This window comes from Macrobrachium rosenbergii, chromosome 20 (assembly GCF_040412425.1).
Source record: "Macrobrachium rosenbergii isolate ZJJX-2024 chromosome 20, ASM4041242v1, whole genome shotgun sequence".
NCBI lineage: Eukaryota > Metazoa > Arthropoda > Malacostraca > Decapoda > Palaemonidae > Macrobrachium > Macrobrachium rosenbergii.
In genome coordinates, this window is record NC_089760.1 from 41,212,501 (window position 1) to 41,231,308 (window position 18,808).

General features: G+C 34.5%; 2 protein-coding genes across 2 annotated transcripts in view; one reads left to right on the forward strand and one right to left on the reverse strand.

Moving 5' to 3' along the window:
• The window catches only part of Erk7 (Extracellularly regulated kinase 7), a 208,155-nt gene extending 191,367 nt beyond the window's left edge, over positions 1-16,788 (forward strand). Inside the window, exons 2-9 of the mRNA XM_067122654.1 lie at positions 1,347-1,566; positions 2,829-2,959; positions 4,790-4,959; positions 5,315-5,454; positions 6,671-6,866; positions 7,254-7,807; positions 8,732-8,952; positions 10,564-16,788. Coding sequence (XP_066978755.1) covers positions 1,347-1,566; positions 2,829-2,959; positions 4,790-4,959; positions 5,315-5,454; positions 6,671-6,866; positions 7,254-7,807; positions 8,732-8,952; positions 10,564-10,788 — 1,857 coding nt within the window. The 3' untranslated portion in view covers positions 10,789-16,788. The remainder of the gene's footprint in view (positions 1-1,346; positions 1,567-2,828; positions 2,960-4,789; positions 4,960-5,314; positions 5,455-6,670; positions 6,867-7,253; positions 7,808-8,731; positions 8,953-10,563) is intronic.
• An 870-nt stretch (positions 16,789-17,658) lies between these two features.
• The window catches only part of COX6B (Cytochrome c oxidase subunit 6B), a 526,203-nt gene continuing 525,053 nt past the window's right edge, over positions 17,659-18,808 (reverse strand). Inside the window, exon 3 of the mRNA XM_067122658.1 lies at positions 17,659-18,216. Within this exon, the coding sequence (XP_066978759.1) occupies positions 18,048-18,216 (169 nt within the window). The 3' untranslated portion in view covers positions 17,659-18,047. The remainder of the gene's footprint in view (positions 18,217-18,808) is intronic.

Below are 18,808 nucleotides of genomic sequence, written 5' to 3' on the forward strand. Positions count from 1 at the left end.
TGAAAGCAAAGATGTAGACTTTAAGAACAGAAAAAGAGAAAGGGGTATCCAAGAAAAGGGAAGTTGAAGATATTTTTTTTTTGTAAGTGTTTTTTAGTTACGTGTTTTCTTCCCTGCCAAGAAGAGGGTACCAGATTTAATCTCGTCGCCCTTTGTTGTCCGCCTTCCCCACTTTTCCCAACGTCATCTTCTCCTCATCCCTTTCCTCTCCCACTCTTTCTTCTTACCCCCCCCCCTTCCATCCCTCACCTTAGTCCTCCTCCTCACACTGCTGTTAAATCCCCCTTTCCCTCAACCCTTCTTCCTCTCCCTCTTATTAGTCTTCTTCCTCCTCCTCCTCACACTGCTGTTAAATCCCCTTTCTCAACCCTCCTTCCTTCCCTCAACCCTCCTCCTCCTCCCCTCCTCCTCCCCTCCTCTCCTCCTCCCCTCCTCCTCCTCCTCCTCCTCCTCCTCCTCCTCACACGTCTGTTAATCATCCCCTCCCTTCCTCCTTTCCCCTCAATCCTTCATCCTCTCCCTCTCATTGGTCCTCCTCCTCCTCCTCCTCCCCAGAATCACTCTCCTTCCCCCTTTCCCTCAACCCTTCTTCCTCTCCCTCTCATTAGTCCTCCTTCCCCTCCTCCTCCTCCTCACACGTCTGTTAATCACCCCTCCCTTCCTCTCCCTCAACCCTTCTCTCCCACGCTCAAACCACGCCTAAATATGGGGAGATGGATTTTCATTTTTTATTTATGGGGAAGTGGATTAGAGGCTTGAGGGAAGAAAATCTCGCCGTGTGTAATAGAAACCATTATTCGTGTTTTCACTTCGTGGTTCCTCAAGCAAGAATATTGGATTGATGCTTTGGTTCCAAATTGGAATTTTGACTGATCACTATCTTCAGAATTTATCTTGCAACCCTCGACAGGACGTTGACGGTATTGTTGAGACCTGGTTTTTGGATGAGACTCTCAGGGATGTTATTGAGACAAGATTGACATTTTATATGAGCTTTTGTGGTGCTAATAATTATTCTTGTACTGATCCTTTGCTCATTTGTGGTTGATGGGTGAGAATTGGGTTAATAATTTCATGGCGCATAATATTTGGTATTTTTACAGAGCCGTTGATACGAATTGTAAAGGAAAGGAAAATGAGCAAGTTCTTTGATAAGTTGGTAAAGGTACCGTTGGTAATAGAAGTTGCTTTTTTCCTCATAAATTCTGATGGTGTATGTTGGAAATGACGAAGATACTATTAAAAGTGACGTGTGGCACCATACCTCCCATTTTAACTTGTATCCTTTAGTAACCAAGCTAAACGATATCCTGAAATCCTCACCATCATTTCCTTCTCTTCTACAGGCCTACGGGATCGTATGGAAGGCGATCGACCGTCGATCTGGAGACATCGTGGCCGTCAAGAAGATCTTCGACGCCTTCAGGAACGAGACGGACGCCCAGCGAACCTTCCGAGAGATCGTCTTCCTTCTGGAGTTCTCTTCCCACCCGAACGTCATCCGATTACTCAATGTCCTCAAGGCTGACAACAATAAAGACATCTACTTGGTCTTTCAGTTTATGGGTAAGTGGTATTGTCGAGCTGTCTCGTCGAGTCAGTTTGTTTTGGTTGGTCGGTTTTATTTCTCTCTCTCTCTCTCTCTCTCTCTCTCTCTCTCTTTCTTTCTTGCATTGGCAGACTTGTTTCGTGAACAGAAGATGATGACAAACGTTGGACCACAGAGGAAGATAAAGAATTCTAGAATTCTAAGTGTAGTGTTAAAAGTGCTAATATTTTTAAATTGTCATTTCTAAATAGTATGTATGCATTGTACTTATATATTTCTTTCTGTTGCAAAACTTTTTGACAAAGGACCGTAGAGGTGAAAAATTAGTTACAGTCGGTTAAAAGTAACTTGTTTTCATTCTTTTACTCGAGATTGTCATTGTAAAATGGTATTTACTGTATGTGTTTGTATTTGTATAGATGCGTTATTTTCGTTGCAAAACTTAGCAAACGTGTTCTCTTAGGAGAACACAGAATCAACGATTGATGAAAGAGAGAGAGAGAGAGAGAGAGAGAGAGAGAGAGAGAGAGAGAGAGAGAGAGAGAAAAAAAATCTTCCAAATGCGACTCAGAACGACAAATAAGGGTCAGCTAGATGAAGTTTGGTGTATTGGAGAGAGAGAGAGAGAGAGAGAATGCGAGATGTTGTGCAGAGAAAGAGAGAGCAAAGAGAGACTAAGGACGACAGATGATGTGACAGAAAATCTTTGCAAAGTTTTCGACTAAGGACGACAGATGATGGACAGAAAATCACGGCTGTTTCGTCTCTCTCTCTCTCTCTCTCTCTCTCCAGGAAGGAAGAGATGAGGGTCTCGATTTCGTGGTAATTGTCGGTTCGGGTTTTGCTCACGGAAGATTTGTTGCTCTGATTTTGCGTAGCATTGATCGGCTAGATGATGAAGTTTGATGTATACGAGAGAGAGAGAGAGAGAGAGAGAGAGAGAGAGAGAGAGAGAGAGAGAGAGAGAGAAAAAGCTACTATGGGTGTTAGAATTTGTAGTGCTACGCTTCAAGATTCAATCATTTTGCATTTCAAATTCAGTTTATTGTTGTTTATTTCAGTTTCATATTTACTCGCCGTCAGTTTTTTCAGTATGTGACAACCTTGTTGATTACTCATGAAGAGAGAGAGAGAGAGAGAGAGAGAGAGAGAGAGAGAGAGAGAGAGAGAGAGAGAGAGAGAAATTTAGATCCGTAAGTATTGTGCAACTCGTGTTGCATAACACACTTGGCGTATTGAGTTCTGTGCCGAAATTAATTTTTTTTTCTTTTCGTTCCAGAAACTGACCTTCACAATGTGATCAAGAAAGGCAATGTCCTGGAAGACATCCACAGGCGATACATCATGTACCAACTATTCCGAGCCACTCGGTACCTGCACTCGGGGTCTGTCATTCACAGGGACTTGAAGGTGACTGAACTATTTGGATTCCCTTTTAAGATTATATATATATATATATATATATATATATATATATATATATATATATATATATATATATATATATATATATATATATTCCTTTGATAACCATCAGTGTCTTTTTTTTTATTACTTCTTAACAGATGTTTTAAATTCGTCTTTCCGTTTCATCACGTATGGTGAAGCTAATTATTTAGTCATAAGTGGAAGGGGTAGAGAAGATTTTGCAGTATAGTGTTGATTATAAAGTTAATGCAGTATCTGTTACTCTCCTCTTGCAGCCTGTATCTTAACAGCTGACAAGCCATAGCTTCTGATTTCAGGTTTTGCTTTGGGTTTTAATTTAGGTTCGATTTTACAACCGTTGTTTGTGATTCCAGTGCTCGTGATTACTATACGTTTTCGTTCATAAATGCTGAGACCCGAACGAATCATGTTCTCGTGTTTTTTTTTTGTATTTAACTATTTTGTCAAAGGCTGACTGTCACCCCAACCCCTTGCAGATAGGTGTGGAAAAATTTGTGGCATGTCAGTTAACCTCAAAATAAAAATGTTCATGTATGTGAAAGGGAAATAAAAAGCGAAGAGAAACAATCATAATCCGCTCCATTCGTTTATCTACGTCTCCGGTAATACCTTTCTATGAGTATTAGGATGAACTTAGGTTGAAGTTCTGTAGGAGGATTATCCTGGACTCCCATAAATGTCCATTTCGTGTAAAGGAAAATGAGCGACCAAAGTCTCGGAATCGCTCTGACCCAAAGGTAATTATTTTTCCTGCCAGTCCCTTGACCCCTTGATTAATTCTGCTGAAAAACGGAGGGTACTACTCATTGCAAACGAAAAGTGGCTCCTGAAAAGATGACATTTTCGTTCACGTGACTGATTCCCCCCCTGTGGTTGGAGTGAAAATTTCTCGGAATTCCATTTTCTTTCTTTCGAGACAATGGAGAGACAGAGATGGTAAAATGATTTTAGTTTTCTCTGAAAGGGCGGTGGGGTTTCTTGTACATTAGTCAGATTTTCCAGTTACTCATTTGGTGACTCTGATAATGGTAACTGGCTGATAATGGTGATTGGTAAAGCTAAAAGAAACTTTGTACTATAATTTTATTAACGTCAGTCTAAAGAAATAATCATTGCCTAATGTAAAAGCCAAGCCTTGTTCGATATAATAGTACTCAATTCATTCACACTTAGTGTAATGCAACATGTTCGTAATTGTGATGACCATTCCTAACAATTCTCGCAAAAGCTAGTTATTTTTAAGGAATTATTTTAGAAATCTTTCAAGATTTCATCAGTCTGTGCTTGCTGTACAAGGCTTCACATTTTTGTATTTTCAGAGAGTAATAATAGGGCTTTTAAGAATTAGAGGACATTAAATGTCTAGTCACAAGAAAACCTTCTCTCCTCAGTATATGAAACCTATTGAGTTTAAAAGCAATTCCACTAATACCATACTGTTGAATTTTAGGAGTTGGACACCCGTCCTTTTAAGAGTTCCTGTCTTGAGTTCAGGATATTGTTTGATTCTCTGCATTACATCGCTTTATTTGATAATACACACGATTTCTAGTTTACATTGCTCATAACTGCCTTGTCATTGTTCTTGCAAATATGTTGTTTTCGAGACCACATAGATTTTTTCCAGTAACTTATATATTTCTTTGTATTATATCATTGATTTAGAGTTATTTTACTTGTATTATACCATTGATTTAGACTTATATGTTTACTTGTATTATATCATTGATTCATTTGTTTACTTAGCATTCATGACGAAATTTACCTTATGCATTTTTATTTGTTTTCCAGCCATCAAACATTTTAATAGACAGTGACTGCAGAGTAAAAGTCGCCGACTTTGGCTTGGCACGTTCAGTTGAACCCTGTGCAAGAGTGGAACCTCAGGGTGACCCCACGTTAACAAATTACGTTGCCACCAGATGGTATCGGGCACCTGAAATCCTCCTCAATTCTAAAAGGTATTTATAGTACTTTTTCAGTGTTTTGTTATAGATGAGACACCTTTTTTGCTTATTAAGAAATGCTCAGTTTGTTTTTTTTATAAGGAAAGTAGTATACTTTTACCTTGTCTTTAAAAGATATAAATTTAAAATCTGATACTCTGAAGTTTATCATTTTTATATTAGATATCCATTGCTATGATAATGATTCTTCATTAACATATACTGTACTTTAAAGGTTGTACAGTATACATATTTTTGCTCTAGATTTCAGTTAAAATGACTGCAAAGCTTTTCAGGATTTGGGCAATAGAAGAATTGTATATGATTCTCTATGAAAGAAGTAGACTTACATTTTTTATTATCTGTTCAGATATACACTAGGAGTTGATATGTGGAGTCTTGGGTGCATTCTGGGTGAAATGTTGCTGGGCAAGCCAATGTTTCCAGGCTCCTCGACATTAGACCAGATTGAAAGGATAATGGCTGTAATAACTCCTCCATCCAGAGAAGGTTAGTAAGTTGCGTTCAAGGTTCATTTTCTTACACCCTTTGAAAATGGCATGCTTTTGATGTATTGGATACCTTCCACCATGGTAATATGAGAAGTTACATAAACATAAACTATATTTTGGGTGAGGATCTCTACCAAAAAAGATCCAGAGACTTAATTTACAGGACTGCAAAACACCTTTTGCTTAAATAAACATAATAATTGTACATTATGTTTAGAAGATGCTGCCCTAAGGCATGAATCTGTTTTGAATGAATTTATTCCAAATATGAAACTTCATCCACATAACAAAATGACACCTGCATATTTTTGTTTTACCACTAACTTCCAGACAGGAAATCATTTTTAATCATTAAACCTAGACTCACCCAATTTATAGATAATAATACCACCGTCACGTCACCAAATCAGAATTAGCATTTCATTTTAACTTCAGAATCATTGGTAGTTACAGCGTACATTCAGAATTCCTTTATTTCATGAGTGGAATTGTGCCACAAGATCCAGAGGACTTTACCTTTTGGTATGGTAACTCAAAAACCCTACTTTCAAGGAAATTCAGTTTTCAATATAGTCACTTCCATTACCTATTTCAGGATTTAGACAGATGTAGTCCATATTTGTTAATGTTCGGAAATATAGCCCGTGGACTCTAATAAAATTAAAATATGGAAGTTATTGGCAAAAGAGTACAGTGTGTAACTAAACATGTGCATGTGGAAAATGGAAAGCCGCTGCTTGTTGTATATCAAAGAAAAATGAATGTAAACACTACTTTATGCATACTGCTATAAGGTGCTTGGTTCATTGTGCAAAACATTTTGTAATTCTCTCTTCATCTTATTTTAATTTATTTATTTATATTTATTTTTTTTTTTGCAAAAGAAGCACTGAACCAGTTGAGTTGTTGTTGGGCAGGAAAGGAAAACACACACTACAGTACATGCACATGTGAAGTAAATTACAATCTGAATGATGACACACTTAATCCTGCGACATAATTGTATGTTTTTCATTTCCTAAATTCATAATGAAAGGTTTAAAATCTAGTGGAAATTTCCTCATGGGTAACTTCTAATTTTACCATGAATGTGTTTATTATGGTCTGAATGCTGTTAAGCAATATGTAACTTATACTGTCCAATATTGCACAAATTTTTAGTCACTGATTCAGTTGAAGATCCTTGAAATATTCTCATTTTAATTTTTCCCCAGATATGCATCAAATATCTTCTCAGTATGCTTCATCTCTCTTGAATAAACCTCATGGAGAAAGAACAAGCAAACCTCTAAAAGACATACTTGCTGGTGCCCCGAGTGATGCCATTGATTTAGTCGAGAAATTATTGGTATTCAGTCCAGATAAAAGGCTGACGGCAGAGCAGGCTCTGAAACATCCATTTGTTGCTAGGTAAGATTATAATACTAGTTTTTGTCTTCTCTGTTGTGTGAATTGTTCTTTTTTTTTTTTTTTTTGTAAAATGGATGTTTTGTTTGAAATGATCGTCTGTGCTAATTTGTCATGATAGTATGTCCATGAAAATAACCAGTGTTAGTTCATTGTGAAAGTCACCTGAATACTCTACAGTGTTAGAATAATTTCACTGATGCATGTAGTTCTTAAACTTGAAAATTGTAACTGATTCCCAGAGTGAAGTCTGTAATTTTATCCATCACCTAAGTCTTACAATTCATACTAAGATTTGTGCATACTTTATAAACTTTAGGATGACCCACTTCATTAGTAAGGTACTCTTTTCTATGATTAATGCATGAGTACTGTTTGAATTATTTCCAGATTCCACAATACAGCGAATGAGCCATGTCTGGATCATGCTGTGGTTCCCTGTATACGTGATGATGTGCAGCTCAGTGTTGATATCTACCGTAACAAATTGTATGAACTCATTGCATCACGAAAGTGCCGTTTAAAAACGTCTAGCAGTGAGCGTAGCATTAGTGTAAATAGTTCCAGAGTGAATAACAACACCAAAGATCTCAACAGTTCACAGTCTAAGCGTAATACTCAGAATACTCCTAGTTCTAATAACAAAACTTTATCCCAAAATAAATCAAATAGTCCTTTAAATGGAACACAGAGTCTACAGTCCAATCAGCCTATAAAAGTTAAAGTGGTAGCGCGTAAGCTAGAAAGACAATCGGTTCCGAATGTAGAGGAGTTTGCTCGTCAGTCATCAAAAGATAGTGATAAGTCTTCTGCCAAGTCATCAGCCAAATCCTCCAGCAGCTCTAGTCCAGCCAGCAACGGTCGTCGCAAATCAGTTTCACCTGTGATTACTAAACCTGCACAATTGACCCCGGAGAAAAGACGTGATAAAGTTCATCCTGCAGGTGAATTGCTTTACAGCTAAATATTGGGGAATATGATTGCTCTAAATTTTATTTCACCTCATTTTGGTTATTCTAGTAAATTACTGTCATGTTTAAAAGTTGCTGATCCATAATGAAAATTTGAAAGGGACTATAACAAAAGGGTATTGGTTTACAAGTTCAGCTAAAGGTTGTTATAAAGTAATTAATTTTGACCCCCAAAAAATTGAATAATTGTTAATACAGATAGACTTTGTAATTGAAAGTGCACAGAATGCTCATAATTATTATAATTCAGCTCATTATAATCTTCTCAAGCTTTAATTTTTTTTTACTTAGATGATACTAAAGTATTATAGTGTGAGTAACATGGTTTTGGGGTTTTTAACTAGGAAGAGCAAACACCTTGCTGCTCAACTAAGTGTCTTTAACATGACAGAGATTACAATATTTATTCACAAGTGCATTTTATGCTTAAGATGGAAAGCTGTCAAGGAAATGTTAAACGCATGCAGACCTGGACTTAGGACCAGCTTTTTGGGTTAAGTATTAACCCAATACTCGACTTCCTCCACCACACATTGTCAGCCTTTCTCATAATTACATGATGAAAAATGGTACCGTTAAGTTTGAGATGTTAGAGAAATTACAATTATTGTTAGTGTTGGGCACCTTGTGCAAGAGTGGTTGGTTACAGATTGCTTTATGATTATAAATGTTGGTTTACTTGAAAGGAGAATTTTTCTCTTATACTTTATCAACTTTTGAAAGGAAAATGTTAGAAAATTAAAGTTTAAAGTGTAAAAACCTAAGTTTTGACTGAACAAAATTTCAAGGGATAGGGCATTGGTTTTTATTTTCTTTTTCAGGGTTTGAGAGGTGACAGTTAATTTAAGAGTGTAGCTTTTTTTTTGTTGGAGTGAATGAATATTTTTCCCTCAACAGAAACAAGTTCTGGTCCTTCTCAGAGACATCGCAGTTTAGATGGATTAACTGGGGTACCTGTGGCAAGATCTGGGGGGGTGACTGTTACTTTGGGAGGGACTGGAGAAGGGTTAGTGGGTTTAGGTGACAAGCGAGGACCATTTACTCGCTCGGTCTCCCTGACCTTCCCTGCTGCTAATGAAGTCTCCCCCTCAAAAGTTATTACCAGCTATAATAAGCAAGTGAGTACTTGATAAGAAATAGAGTTTCACTTACCTGCTTCTGTAAATTATTTCAATGCTAACTTGTCATGAACTTTCTAACCCTTTTTGAAAAACTTCAAATTTTTTTCACTAAGCTTTTAACTATTTTTTCTTTATTTTATATCATGTAAGGAATTATACTTATTTTCTTTTTAGGTTGTAAATGACAACTGCAGTACTGTAAATTATTTTTTTATATTTTGGGAAAATGGCTGGTGAATATAAAATAAAAAAAAACTTAAGGATTTGCGATGAATGATACTGAAGACAAGAAAGAGACCGGTTTGAAGTACCTTCAAACTGGTCACATTTGAATATAATTAACACAATATGTATTTTATATGTAAATGTGGAATTTTTCAGCTTTGAAATAGCACAATTTGTTGCTAATGTACTATGATTTTTATCTTTTCACCTGCTAAAATTTTAAACTCGGCTTTAATTTTTGATCTCTTAGTGTTGGGACTGAAGTGACATTTAGATATGTTAATGTGGATAATTTTAATCTTTAATCCTATAGTTTTCTAACTTGAAAAGTAATATTTAGATATGTTAATGTGGATTTATTGGTGTCATTACATGTAGTGTATTGTAATTGACTGTAGTGTTTTGAAAAAGAATAGCACTGATGGGAGAAGCAAACTGAAAAATTAATAACGAGCTTCCTGTGGATGGAGAGGTATGTCAGTCACATGTTGTTGGGGGACAGTTGCATTCCTGGTTCAGAATGTTTTTTTTTTTATTAATAGATGTAACTTCTGACTGGTAAAATTGAGAAATTGGTCTGATTGAAATGTTATCACAAAGGGGAGTATGAATTGAAATGACTTTTGTAATCCAGCTTATGATGCTGAGTGATTATGTATTAAATATTTACAGTATTTTTATAGTAATATAAAGATACAGAAGGGGTACATTACAAGATTTTGAATCCAGCTTATGATGCTGAGTGATTATGTATTAAATATTTACAGTATTTTTATAGTAATATAAAGATACGGAAGGGGTACATTACAAGATTTTGATGTTGCCTGCTACACTTGTGCAGCACTTCCGGTACTGTAACTTCAGTCCTTCTCGGGATGTATGTGTATGCTTTTGGTAAATAAAGGAATTTAATGAATTTCTCCCTGAATATGTATAACAAAAGTGCTTGAAAATGTTTTAGGTGTATCTTTACTTATGATCTGTGAAATATCTACGTATATTACCAAGCACATTTCTAATGATGAAAACTTTGGGAACTTGATATCAATACCAAAGTTACCAGTCAATTATGAACAGTCTTGTTTATTGTAGGATGTACATTTTCAAGTATGTATTTACTTCTTTAGAATTTGCATATCAGTGTTTTCATCTTAATTCCAAAAAATGCTGGAAGGTACTTGGTTGAAAATGCTGTTGTAATGCAATTCACCAACTCTCTGTTGGCAATCTTATGAACGGTTAGCTTTTTTTTTTTATCTATACATTTCAACTTCATTTTTTGTCATTTTTCTTACTCATTTAAATACAGTAATGGACAATTTTCTGTTGTTTAAAGTACATTGATCAAGGTAATTTTTCTAAAGTGAGTATTTTATTTTACAGTCATGCTTACAGAAAATTAGTCCTTCAAAGAAATCGCCTCCAACTTTGTCACCCATCAGTGGATACTCCAACACTGGCAAGGATCCAGGTACAAAGTCTTCTCCAGCAAAATACGCAAGTTCCAGTTACAATAATAAACCTTCTCATCCACTTTTTGCTACATACCCTCAGCATTCCACAATATCTTCATCTGCATACAGGGAGCTTCGACAAGGAGTTAAGTAAGTCGTAGTTCATTGAAGATGAGGTAATTATCAAAGGCTTCTTGTTTAAAAATCAAGAAACTTTATTCAGTATATGACAGCTTCACTTTACACATATTTGTGTATAAGACAATTCAGTTAGTTTTTTGTTTAGTTTTGTATAACAAACTTTGTTCCAAAAAGACACTTGACTACTTTATTAGGATTCTTGTATATAATCAGATGACAAAAGTACTTTCGTCATTGCCGAAGTCGGAACATTATGTAGAAAACTCAACATTTGGTGTGCCATAAAGGATTTTCTTTGTATCACGTTTAGATTTTAGTTACTACTCTGTCCATTGTTGGTCAGCTTATGTGCATTTAGTAGTTGTACGCTAAATAAAAAGTGCATTTCAAACAATATTTTGTAAGGTAGTCTGCCAAAACTCTGGCATATCCAACATTTATTGTGGCAGACTGGAATTACTAGAGTACAATTACTTGAATAATGCAGTCGGCCCTTAATGTAAGGGGGTTTTGGTCCAGGACACCCTGGCTACACTCTTAAGTACTGTTGTAACCATCATGACCCTGTGTCACCAGCAATGACATGAAATTTTCTTTGAAAACTTTTACAGATGGCTTTCACATATGTATATTAATAACATGAAAGAGAAATAGTAAATGTAAATGCAATATATAATATTGCAGAAATATAAATTCATTTATTCTGTTGCAGTATCATACAGATTGCTTTCATTTATGTATACACAGAATTATATTCAGTAAAGAATATAGGTAAATTGAGTAGCAGATATTCATTCTTTCTCTCTCTCTCCCCCAGTTACTGAGTAAGTCTGAAAATCACTCCACTGTCACTGTATGTAAATTCAGAGTAGTGATGGGTGTGTAACATTCAAATTTTGTCTTGGGACTTTTTTTTTTTACAGTTTTCCAAAAATTTCAAATTTACATAGGTATATTGTGTATAAGTTGAGGGCCGACTGTACAGCATCATCCCCCAATTACTGAGGAAGTTGAATAAGTCTTATATTACCACTTGTTTGTACTGTATGTGTGGAGAAAATATTAATGAGCTTTGTAATTTTTTTCTGTAATTTGTTTGGCTTTTGTGGTTACTGCTACATTAGAACATTCACGAGTACCTTACACTTATAATAAAAATTTGACTGTTTTTATGTGTAATCACATGCTATATTGGATGTAAATCAAATTGTTTTGACACCAGCTTCATTCTTCAGCCTAGGTTTGCTTTAATGTTTTGTCTTTAACCATTAATTTCTTATGCTAGCATGATCTGTCATTTACAGTGTGAATACAGCATCAAGGGAGAATAAGATTCTCAAGTATTTTTGAAGTTCACTAAGTTGGAAGACAATTTTAAAAGGTAAAAGAAAATTTTAAAGGTGGACAAAATATCTTTTGAACATAAAATGATTGACAATTGCAGGCATGAGAACAGATTCAGTATACTTTTTCATGTGAATCAATGAAAAAGTAACAAATACTGTTTGAATTTTGGCTTATACAGTAGTGTTTACTGTTATACAGTATTCATTTAGAGCTTGTACTGGAAATTAGTGTTTTCTATTCATTTAATGTGCTCTGTAAAATTAGTGCTTTCAAGTACATCAGACAGTATTGATACTGTAATCATCTAGCTCACAATAATTCAGAAATGTACTGTTAAATGTAAGTACATTGGTACCAAAACCATATGCCTGTTGTGTTATGCATATTTTGATACAAGTAACTACAGTCATCAAAGGAGTTTGTTACGCATTGACATTGTGTAATGTAGAAATTATGAAATTAGCAAGTAAATACAGCATGGTAGCAAAAAATACAGTCAAAATTTTATATAAAAGTATTTGTAGTTTACTAAAAAATATTTTGTAGATGTACTGACCATAGCTTAGTAGCCATGAAGACTGAAACTCCTCTTGGATGTAGTTCAGCAATGTCAGTGTAAAGTGACTAATAAATTGTAATGGTGTCCATGTGTTGCAAGTATTGGAACAGTAGATACATCACTCATTAGGAAAACATGACAACAATATGACAACAGTAATCCAGTACCTCCTGTCACCAATTATTGGTAAATTCAAGAGCTTCATTGTGTAAGAAAAAAGTCTATGTACAATCAGTTTTTCACTATGTCACATGATGAAATCCATCATCTTTGTCCTTGAAAGCAATTTTATTATTATATAGTTTAGCAAGACCACCGAGTCAGATTTGCTCTTACATAGGGAGAAAAGTGAACCAAAGTAAAGTTAGGTTAGTAAGATGGAAAATACTAACCATAGGGCATTATAGTTTAGGCTGGTGGCTGAAGAGATAGCTGCCAAGAACCTTTAGAATTATTCCCCACAAGCTACAAGCAACCATTAACCCTGTCAAGGCTTTGGTAGCTGAGGAAATGGTATTGCATATTGGTATTTTGTTATGGGCAGATATTTTGTTTTTCATGATGCTAACAACAGCTAACCACCAGTTTCAATTGTTCTAAGATACTCAAGTGTGTGGTAAATTTATTTCTAAATCTGGATATATATACATGTTAGTGAATAGGAACATACCACAGTTTCTGTAGGTTTGTGCATTTTTGCACTGAATGTGCTAGAATTAGCATAACATAGAAATTATAAATTTTATTTGGTTATTAAAGTATCCAATTTTGAAAAAATAAATGCAGTAGATCCTGTAATCCTCTAGACCACTCCTCAGGTAGTTTAGTTTTGAGCATGGTGCTCTAGTTAAAACAATAAAAAATTAATAGATGATGATTACTTGCAATGCTGATGTACTGTAATATTCATTAATAGCCCAAGTTATGTGGTAGGTACCTTACTTTATTAAATAATTTTATTAAAACCTAACCCATTGGGAAAGCCCTATGAAAGTTGAGCATTTTAGCTCAGTGGTCTGGTTAACATCTGTTTTAGTAATAACATAAGGGTACTTGAAAATTGTTTTTCTGTTCTCAAGTTTTTACATTAAATTATAAGTTATTTAAATTACAAGTTATTGCATGTGATGCAAATGCATTATGTATCAGCATTTGCTTAGTAAGCTCTCTTTCTCTCCTACATACAGTATGCATGCTTTTTTTTTTCCGTAGGATACAGACCATGGAAACATTTTATGGTTAATTAGATTGAAATTCTTTTGCTCTTGTCATCTAATTAAAGGGAAAGAACAGAAGAATTTAAAATGGTCTCAATAAAAAATGTTTGAAAGTGATTAAGTAGAAGAAATAATTCAAGTGTTTGTGTTATCTAAGTGTTCATAACAAGAGAAAATACTTGTTCACATACAAGTAAGGTAACTATGGAAATATCGTGATAATTCTTAATTTAACGTACTGCAATTATAAATTTCTTTACTAATCTTTTGCACAATCCATCTTAGTCATATTTCTTAGACACACACATCATTTGAGCTGCAAAGGTTCCTAGTGTTTACAAGCAGGGTTTAATACCCGTTTTTTGTGGTGACATTGTACATGGTAGTGTACATGACAGATAAAAGATAAACCCTTGTATCTGAGAATTAGATTCAGGGATGCTGCATATTATCTTTTGAGGCCATTAGTGTTGCTCAAAGACCACTATATTGTGCCTCTTGTGTTATTATAAAGTAGGAAGCCAGCCTTTTCAGCTTGAAATGTTTAAACTTACCTGGCTAAACTACTGAATGATAATGATGTAATAGATGTAGTTGGGATTGAAGTGGTAGTTTAATGTAATATGTACATATGCTACTCATTGTTTGTAGTATTTTGTAGATTCCTTAGGATACATCCACCCAGTTTAACTGAACATCAGTAACAATCAATAGTTTGTGTACAAAGTACCATAGGTATATATAAATCTATATATTTGCACTGCAGTATCATGATAGTAATTTTTATATCCATTTAATTTTTAGGGGATGCTTATGTGTACATCTAATTTTCTTTATTTTTGTTGATACCTGTACTAGGAAATGTACTCTACCAAATTTGCATTACATATTTAGCACTCGAGATTTTAGTTAATTACCACTATAAGAATCAAGAAAATATGTGGGCCAAGGCAGAAATAACTGGGTTTGCTGTTTACCATGTAATTAACATTTTAATCTTTTTCTTTGAATACTACTACAGCAGGATGACAATTTTGGAAAAAAATCATGAACTTGTACTTTAGCATCTAGGGGAAAAAATGAAAATATTGCAAAAAAAAAAAAAAAAAAAAAAAAAAAAAAAAGGTGGGAACACTCAACCCCTGCTTAAATGAACTTTTTCTGAAGACAGTTACAGTCTTAAAAACCCAGGAAGGTAGCATATTTTGAGTTTCTAATCCATGGCAGTTCATGATATTTTTTTAATTTTGAATTAATGCTTAACATGCATAGCAGTTACCTTTTGGGTGTAGGGCCAAGGACTCCAAATGACAGTGATATACTGAAGCCTATGAAATTAGAAACAAATGTATTGCAATTTATTTAGGTAGCTAATAAGTAAGTAGCCAAGTTTACCTACATGAATTTGGAAAAAAACTATTCCTGCCTCCTTGCTTCTTATAACAAAGGATAATAGCCATATGAGATACATTTTGGTATTTAAAAACTACTGAAGACGTGCTACACACGTAATTCTATTTATGAAATAGTAAATGAGAAAAGTTTGCATGTAGTTTAGTCATTTTTTTTCGGCAAGTACATTGCATTAATTTTATGGATGTAGTTTTTATTTAAAAGATGTAAAAAAATAGCCTCCTTGTACATTCCAATTATTTTGTGTTTTTTGAGCCTGCACATTAGCATTTGATTTTATGAAACAAAAGAAATTGAGTCTATAGGTGACATTTCATTATATAAAAATCACTGTTTCCTCTAAAAGCAGAGTTGCATTTAATAAATTTACATATTAAATTCTGAATGCATTTAAATAAGTGTAGTAAAAGGCAGACCACTAAATATAGTATGTGATTAATGCTTAAACGTGTTCTGGTTAAATTACTCTTAGGCCTTTACTGTATATAAGTAAGTTACATCAGCATGGAACACAATCTTTAAAGTCTTATTATCGATAATTACATGGTTAAGGAAAATTAACACACATTTTGCAGAATGACCAAAATATAGCCTGAGAAATTATTAAAAACTCAAGAGCCATTTCATGTTTACTTGTTAAGTACTTAGAAATACTAATTGCCATTTTCCAATTAATTCAGTGCCTTGCTTTATACAAAGCCTTGTATGGATATTACAGATGTTCATGATTGGCATGAATATTCTCATCTGTGATCCTAATTTGCAGGCCACAAATCTTAATTATTGATACATGCCTTGAATTACCACTACGCCTTCACCATCTTGTATATTGAATGATATGTGCCTTGTGAAAATCAAGTGTTCACTATACAGCTGTCAAGTGAGTCTTAACATTTTAGTTGCTCAAGACCACCTGGTTTATACTATGGTGTAACAAGTATCCTCTGTTTAAAAAAATGTAATTAATTATATTGCATTTGGATACTAAATTTCAAACAAAACACTGTACTGGCTAAGTTTATTGTATTAAAAGGTAAAAAAAAAAAAAAATACCTGGTCATAATGTGAGGTGCAGTATGATAGTCTTTCATGTAGAAGTTAAGGTTCTTTTATGTGTTAAGTACAGCAATTTTTGTGCCATAAGTACAGTAAAAGCTGTGGCATTTTGTTTTTACTTTAGTACTGGAAACTGTGATATTTCATTACAAGTAAATTATTAAATTACCCCCAAAAACAATGTTTATCCTTTTCAATGCACTGTCACTTACAGTGAAGTCATAATTAAACTTGGGCATATTCTGTGCAATGGTTCTGATCTCATGCTTAAACTAACAATTATTTAGTCATGTATAATTGGTGTGAATTTGTCACGAGATGTTTATGCACTTTAGAGTATCAGTATTTATATGATCTCATTAAGGTTTCAAGTGTGATCCACCCCAAGACATATCCTTAAATAAAATATAATAAAAATCAATGACTTATTTTTAACCTCATTTAACTTTAATGGGGTTTTGATTTAAACAATATAGGAATTGTAAAACAATATAGGAATTGTAACACCAAGTCCAGCTGACCTCATGTGTCACAGCTCCCATTGGTTCCGGCCATGTCCGAGGTAGGGTTGTAATATGGTATGTCGATAAAATCTGCAAATATATGCAAAATGGAAATTGACGTTGTGAAGCAAACTGATTGCATACAGAGTCAACAGGAGGTCTTTTTGCAAATGCGATAGTGTGTGGCTCGCTGCTAATTGTTTGGAACCTGAGAAACCAAGCGTCAAATCTTGGTCCAAAGACACAGGTAGACAGGGTGTGATGTACGCTGACTTTCTGCTTAGAACTAGCAACAGTGAGCATGTGCTGCACAATGAACAACTAGGAATAACCAGGGTTGGTTGTGAGCAGCAAGTTGCATGGTGGACAGTCAGTACATCCCTCACATGAGTGACTGGTCACAAGTGTGCCTCTAGACCTTAAAGCAGTTCCCTAGGAATGACGAAGTCGAAAACTAAAAAGTTCAAATAAAACAATAACCAAATATTCTTAGGAAAGCTGGCTGAAACGATTTGTTCTTAATATATTAAATCTTAATGATAAAAGACGATTTGATTTGTGTCCAACACTGCATGGTTGAAAATTGGGTAATCATAAAATATATTTAACGGGAAGTGCAAAATTATTTTAAAACAATTACTAAACTAAAATACAAATGTTAAACTAAATAAGGACACTATCATAAGTAAAAAAACTATTTCTACCTAGTGGCAAAATACAACTTGGGATAGAGTATACAAACCTTATATTTCTATAAAATTCAAGAGGAGACAGATGAAACCTAGAAGCTTGTTCCATACTTTATTGGAATAAACATCAAGTCATAAAATTACCTGTATAATTCCATTGGTAATTAAATTTTGCCATTATCTACAGAAAGGAATACTTCAATATACATGTATCTACAGCACAGATCGTATCTGCAAGACAAAGCACCAGACTTGACTTACAATACTTTATTTAAAAAATATGGCAAAAGATCTATCACACTCCCTAAATAAATAGTCAAACTTTAGGAAAACTGAGAAAAAAAATTGTATGGAATGAACAATGAAATGATTACCAAATCATTAGAGTGTGGGCCACATCACAATTTTATACTGATATATATCAGAACCTGTGCATCATAAATATAAAAGTTCACACTTAACACTAACCAAAATATGCCATGATGAACTCAAATTTTTCCGGCAAAAGTACCATTTTCAAGCTGTTCTCCCCATTTTTCAACCCAGTCACCTGGGCATACTGAACTAAAAACCTTCTTGAAGTATTCACAGGGTTCGTAATCTTCACCCTTGATTTTTTGGCAACGGTGATAGTCGACGAAGCTCTGATAGCAGTATCTGAAAGAACAAATGATGGCTTAAAATGATATGCAGTTCAAATCCACCTCTCACCTAGCTACTTTACAACAGGCTCTCCATGGAGAGAGGAGAATAAAAATAATATATTAAACTATTTAGTGGTTTCAACTTGAATCAATCATTCAACAAATTTTGTCTTTCATAAACAGCTTCCGTACTATGACAGTTCAGGTTTGTTTAAGCAAAATCTATAAAGCCCCTTTAGTTAAACATAAAAAAATAGTCTGGATTATATCTGCATATTCAAGGTAAAAAACCATTTAAATTTTGAAGTGTAAACATTTTATCTCTTCCTTTGGAGGACTTAAGATGATTGCAGCATGTACATTACAATCAAAATAACACTGACCACAATAATTTTCACCCTTAGGGTTGGCTGAAGGAGGCTTGTCCTTGTAGCTAAAAGCCACAACTTGAAAAATTTAAGGAGTTTATATAATGAAAATGATACTTGCAAATTTTCTCACGGGAAGTATCCCAGTTAGACATCTGTCACCTGTTAAAGTAAGAACTTCTCTAACACACACAACCTCTAAAATGGGAGATAGATACACAGCCCAAAGGCTGGTTC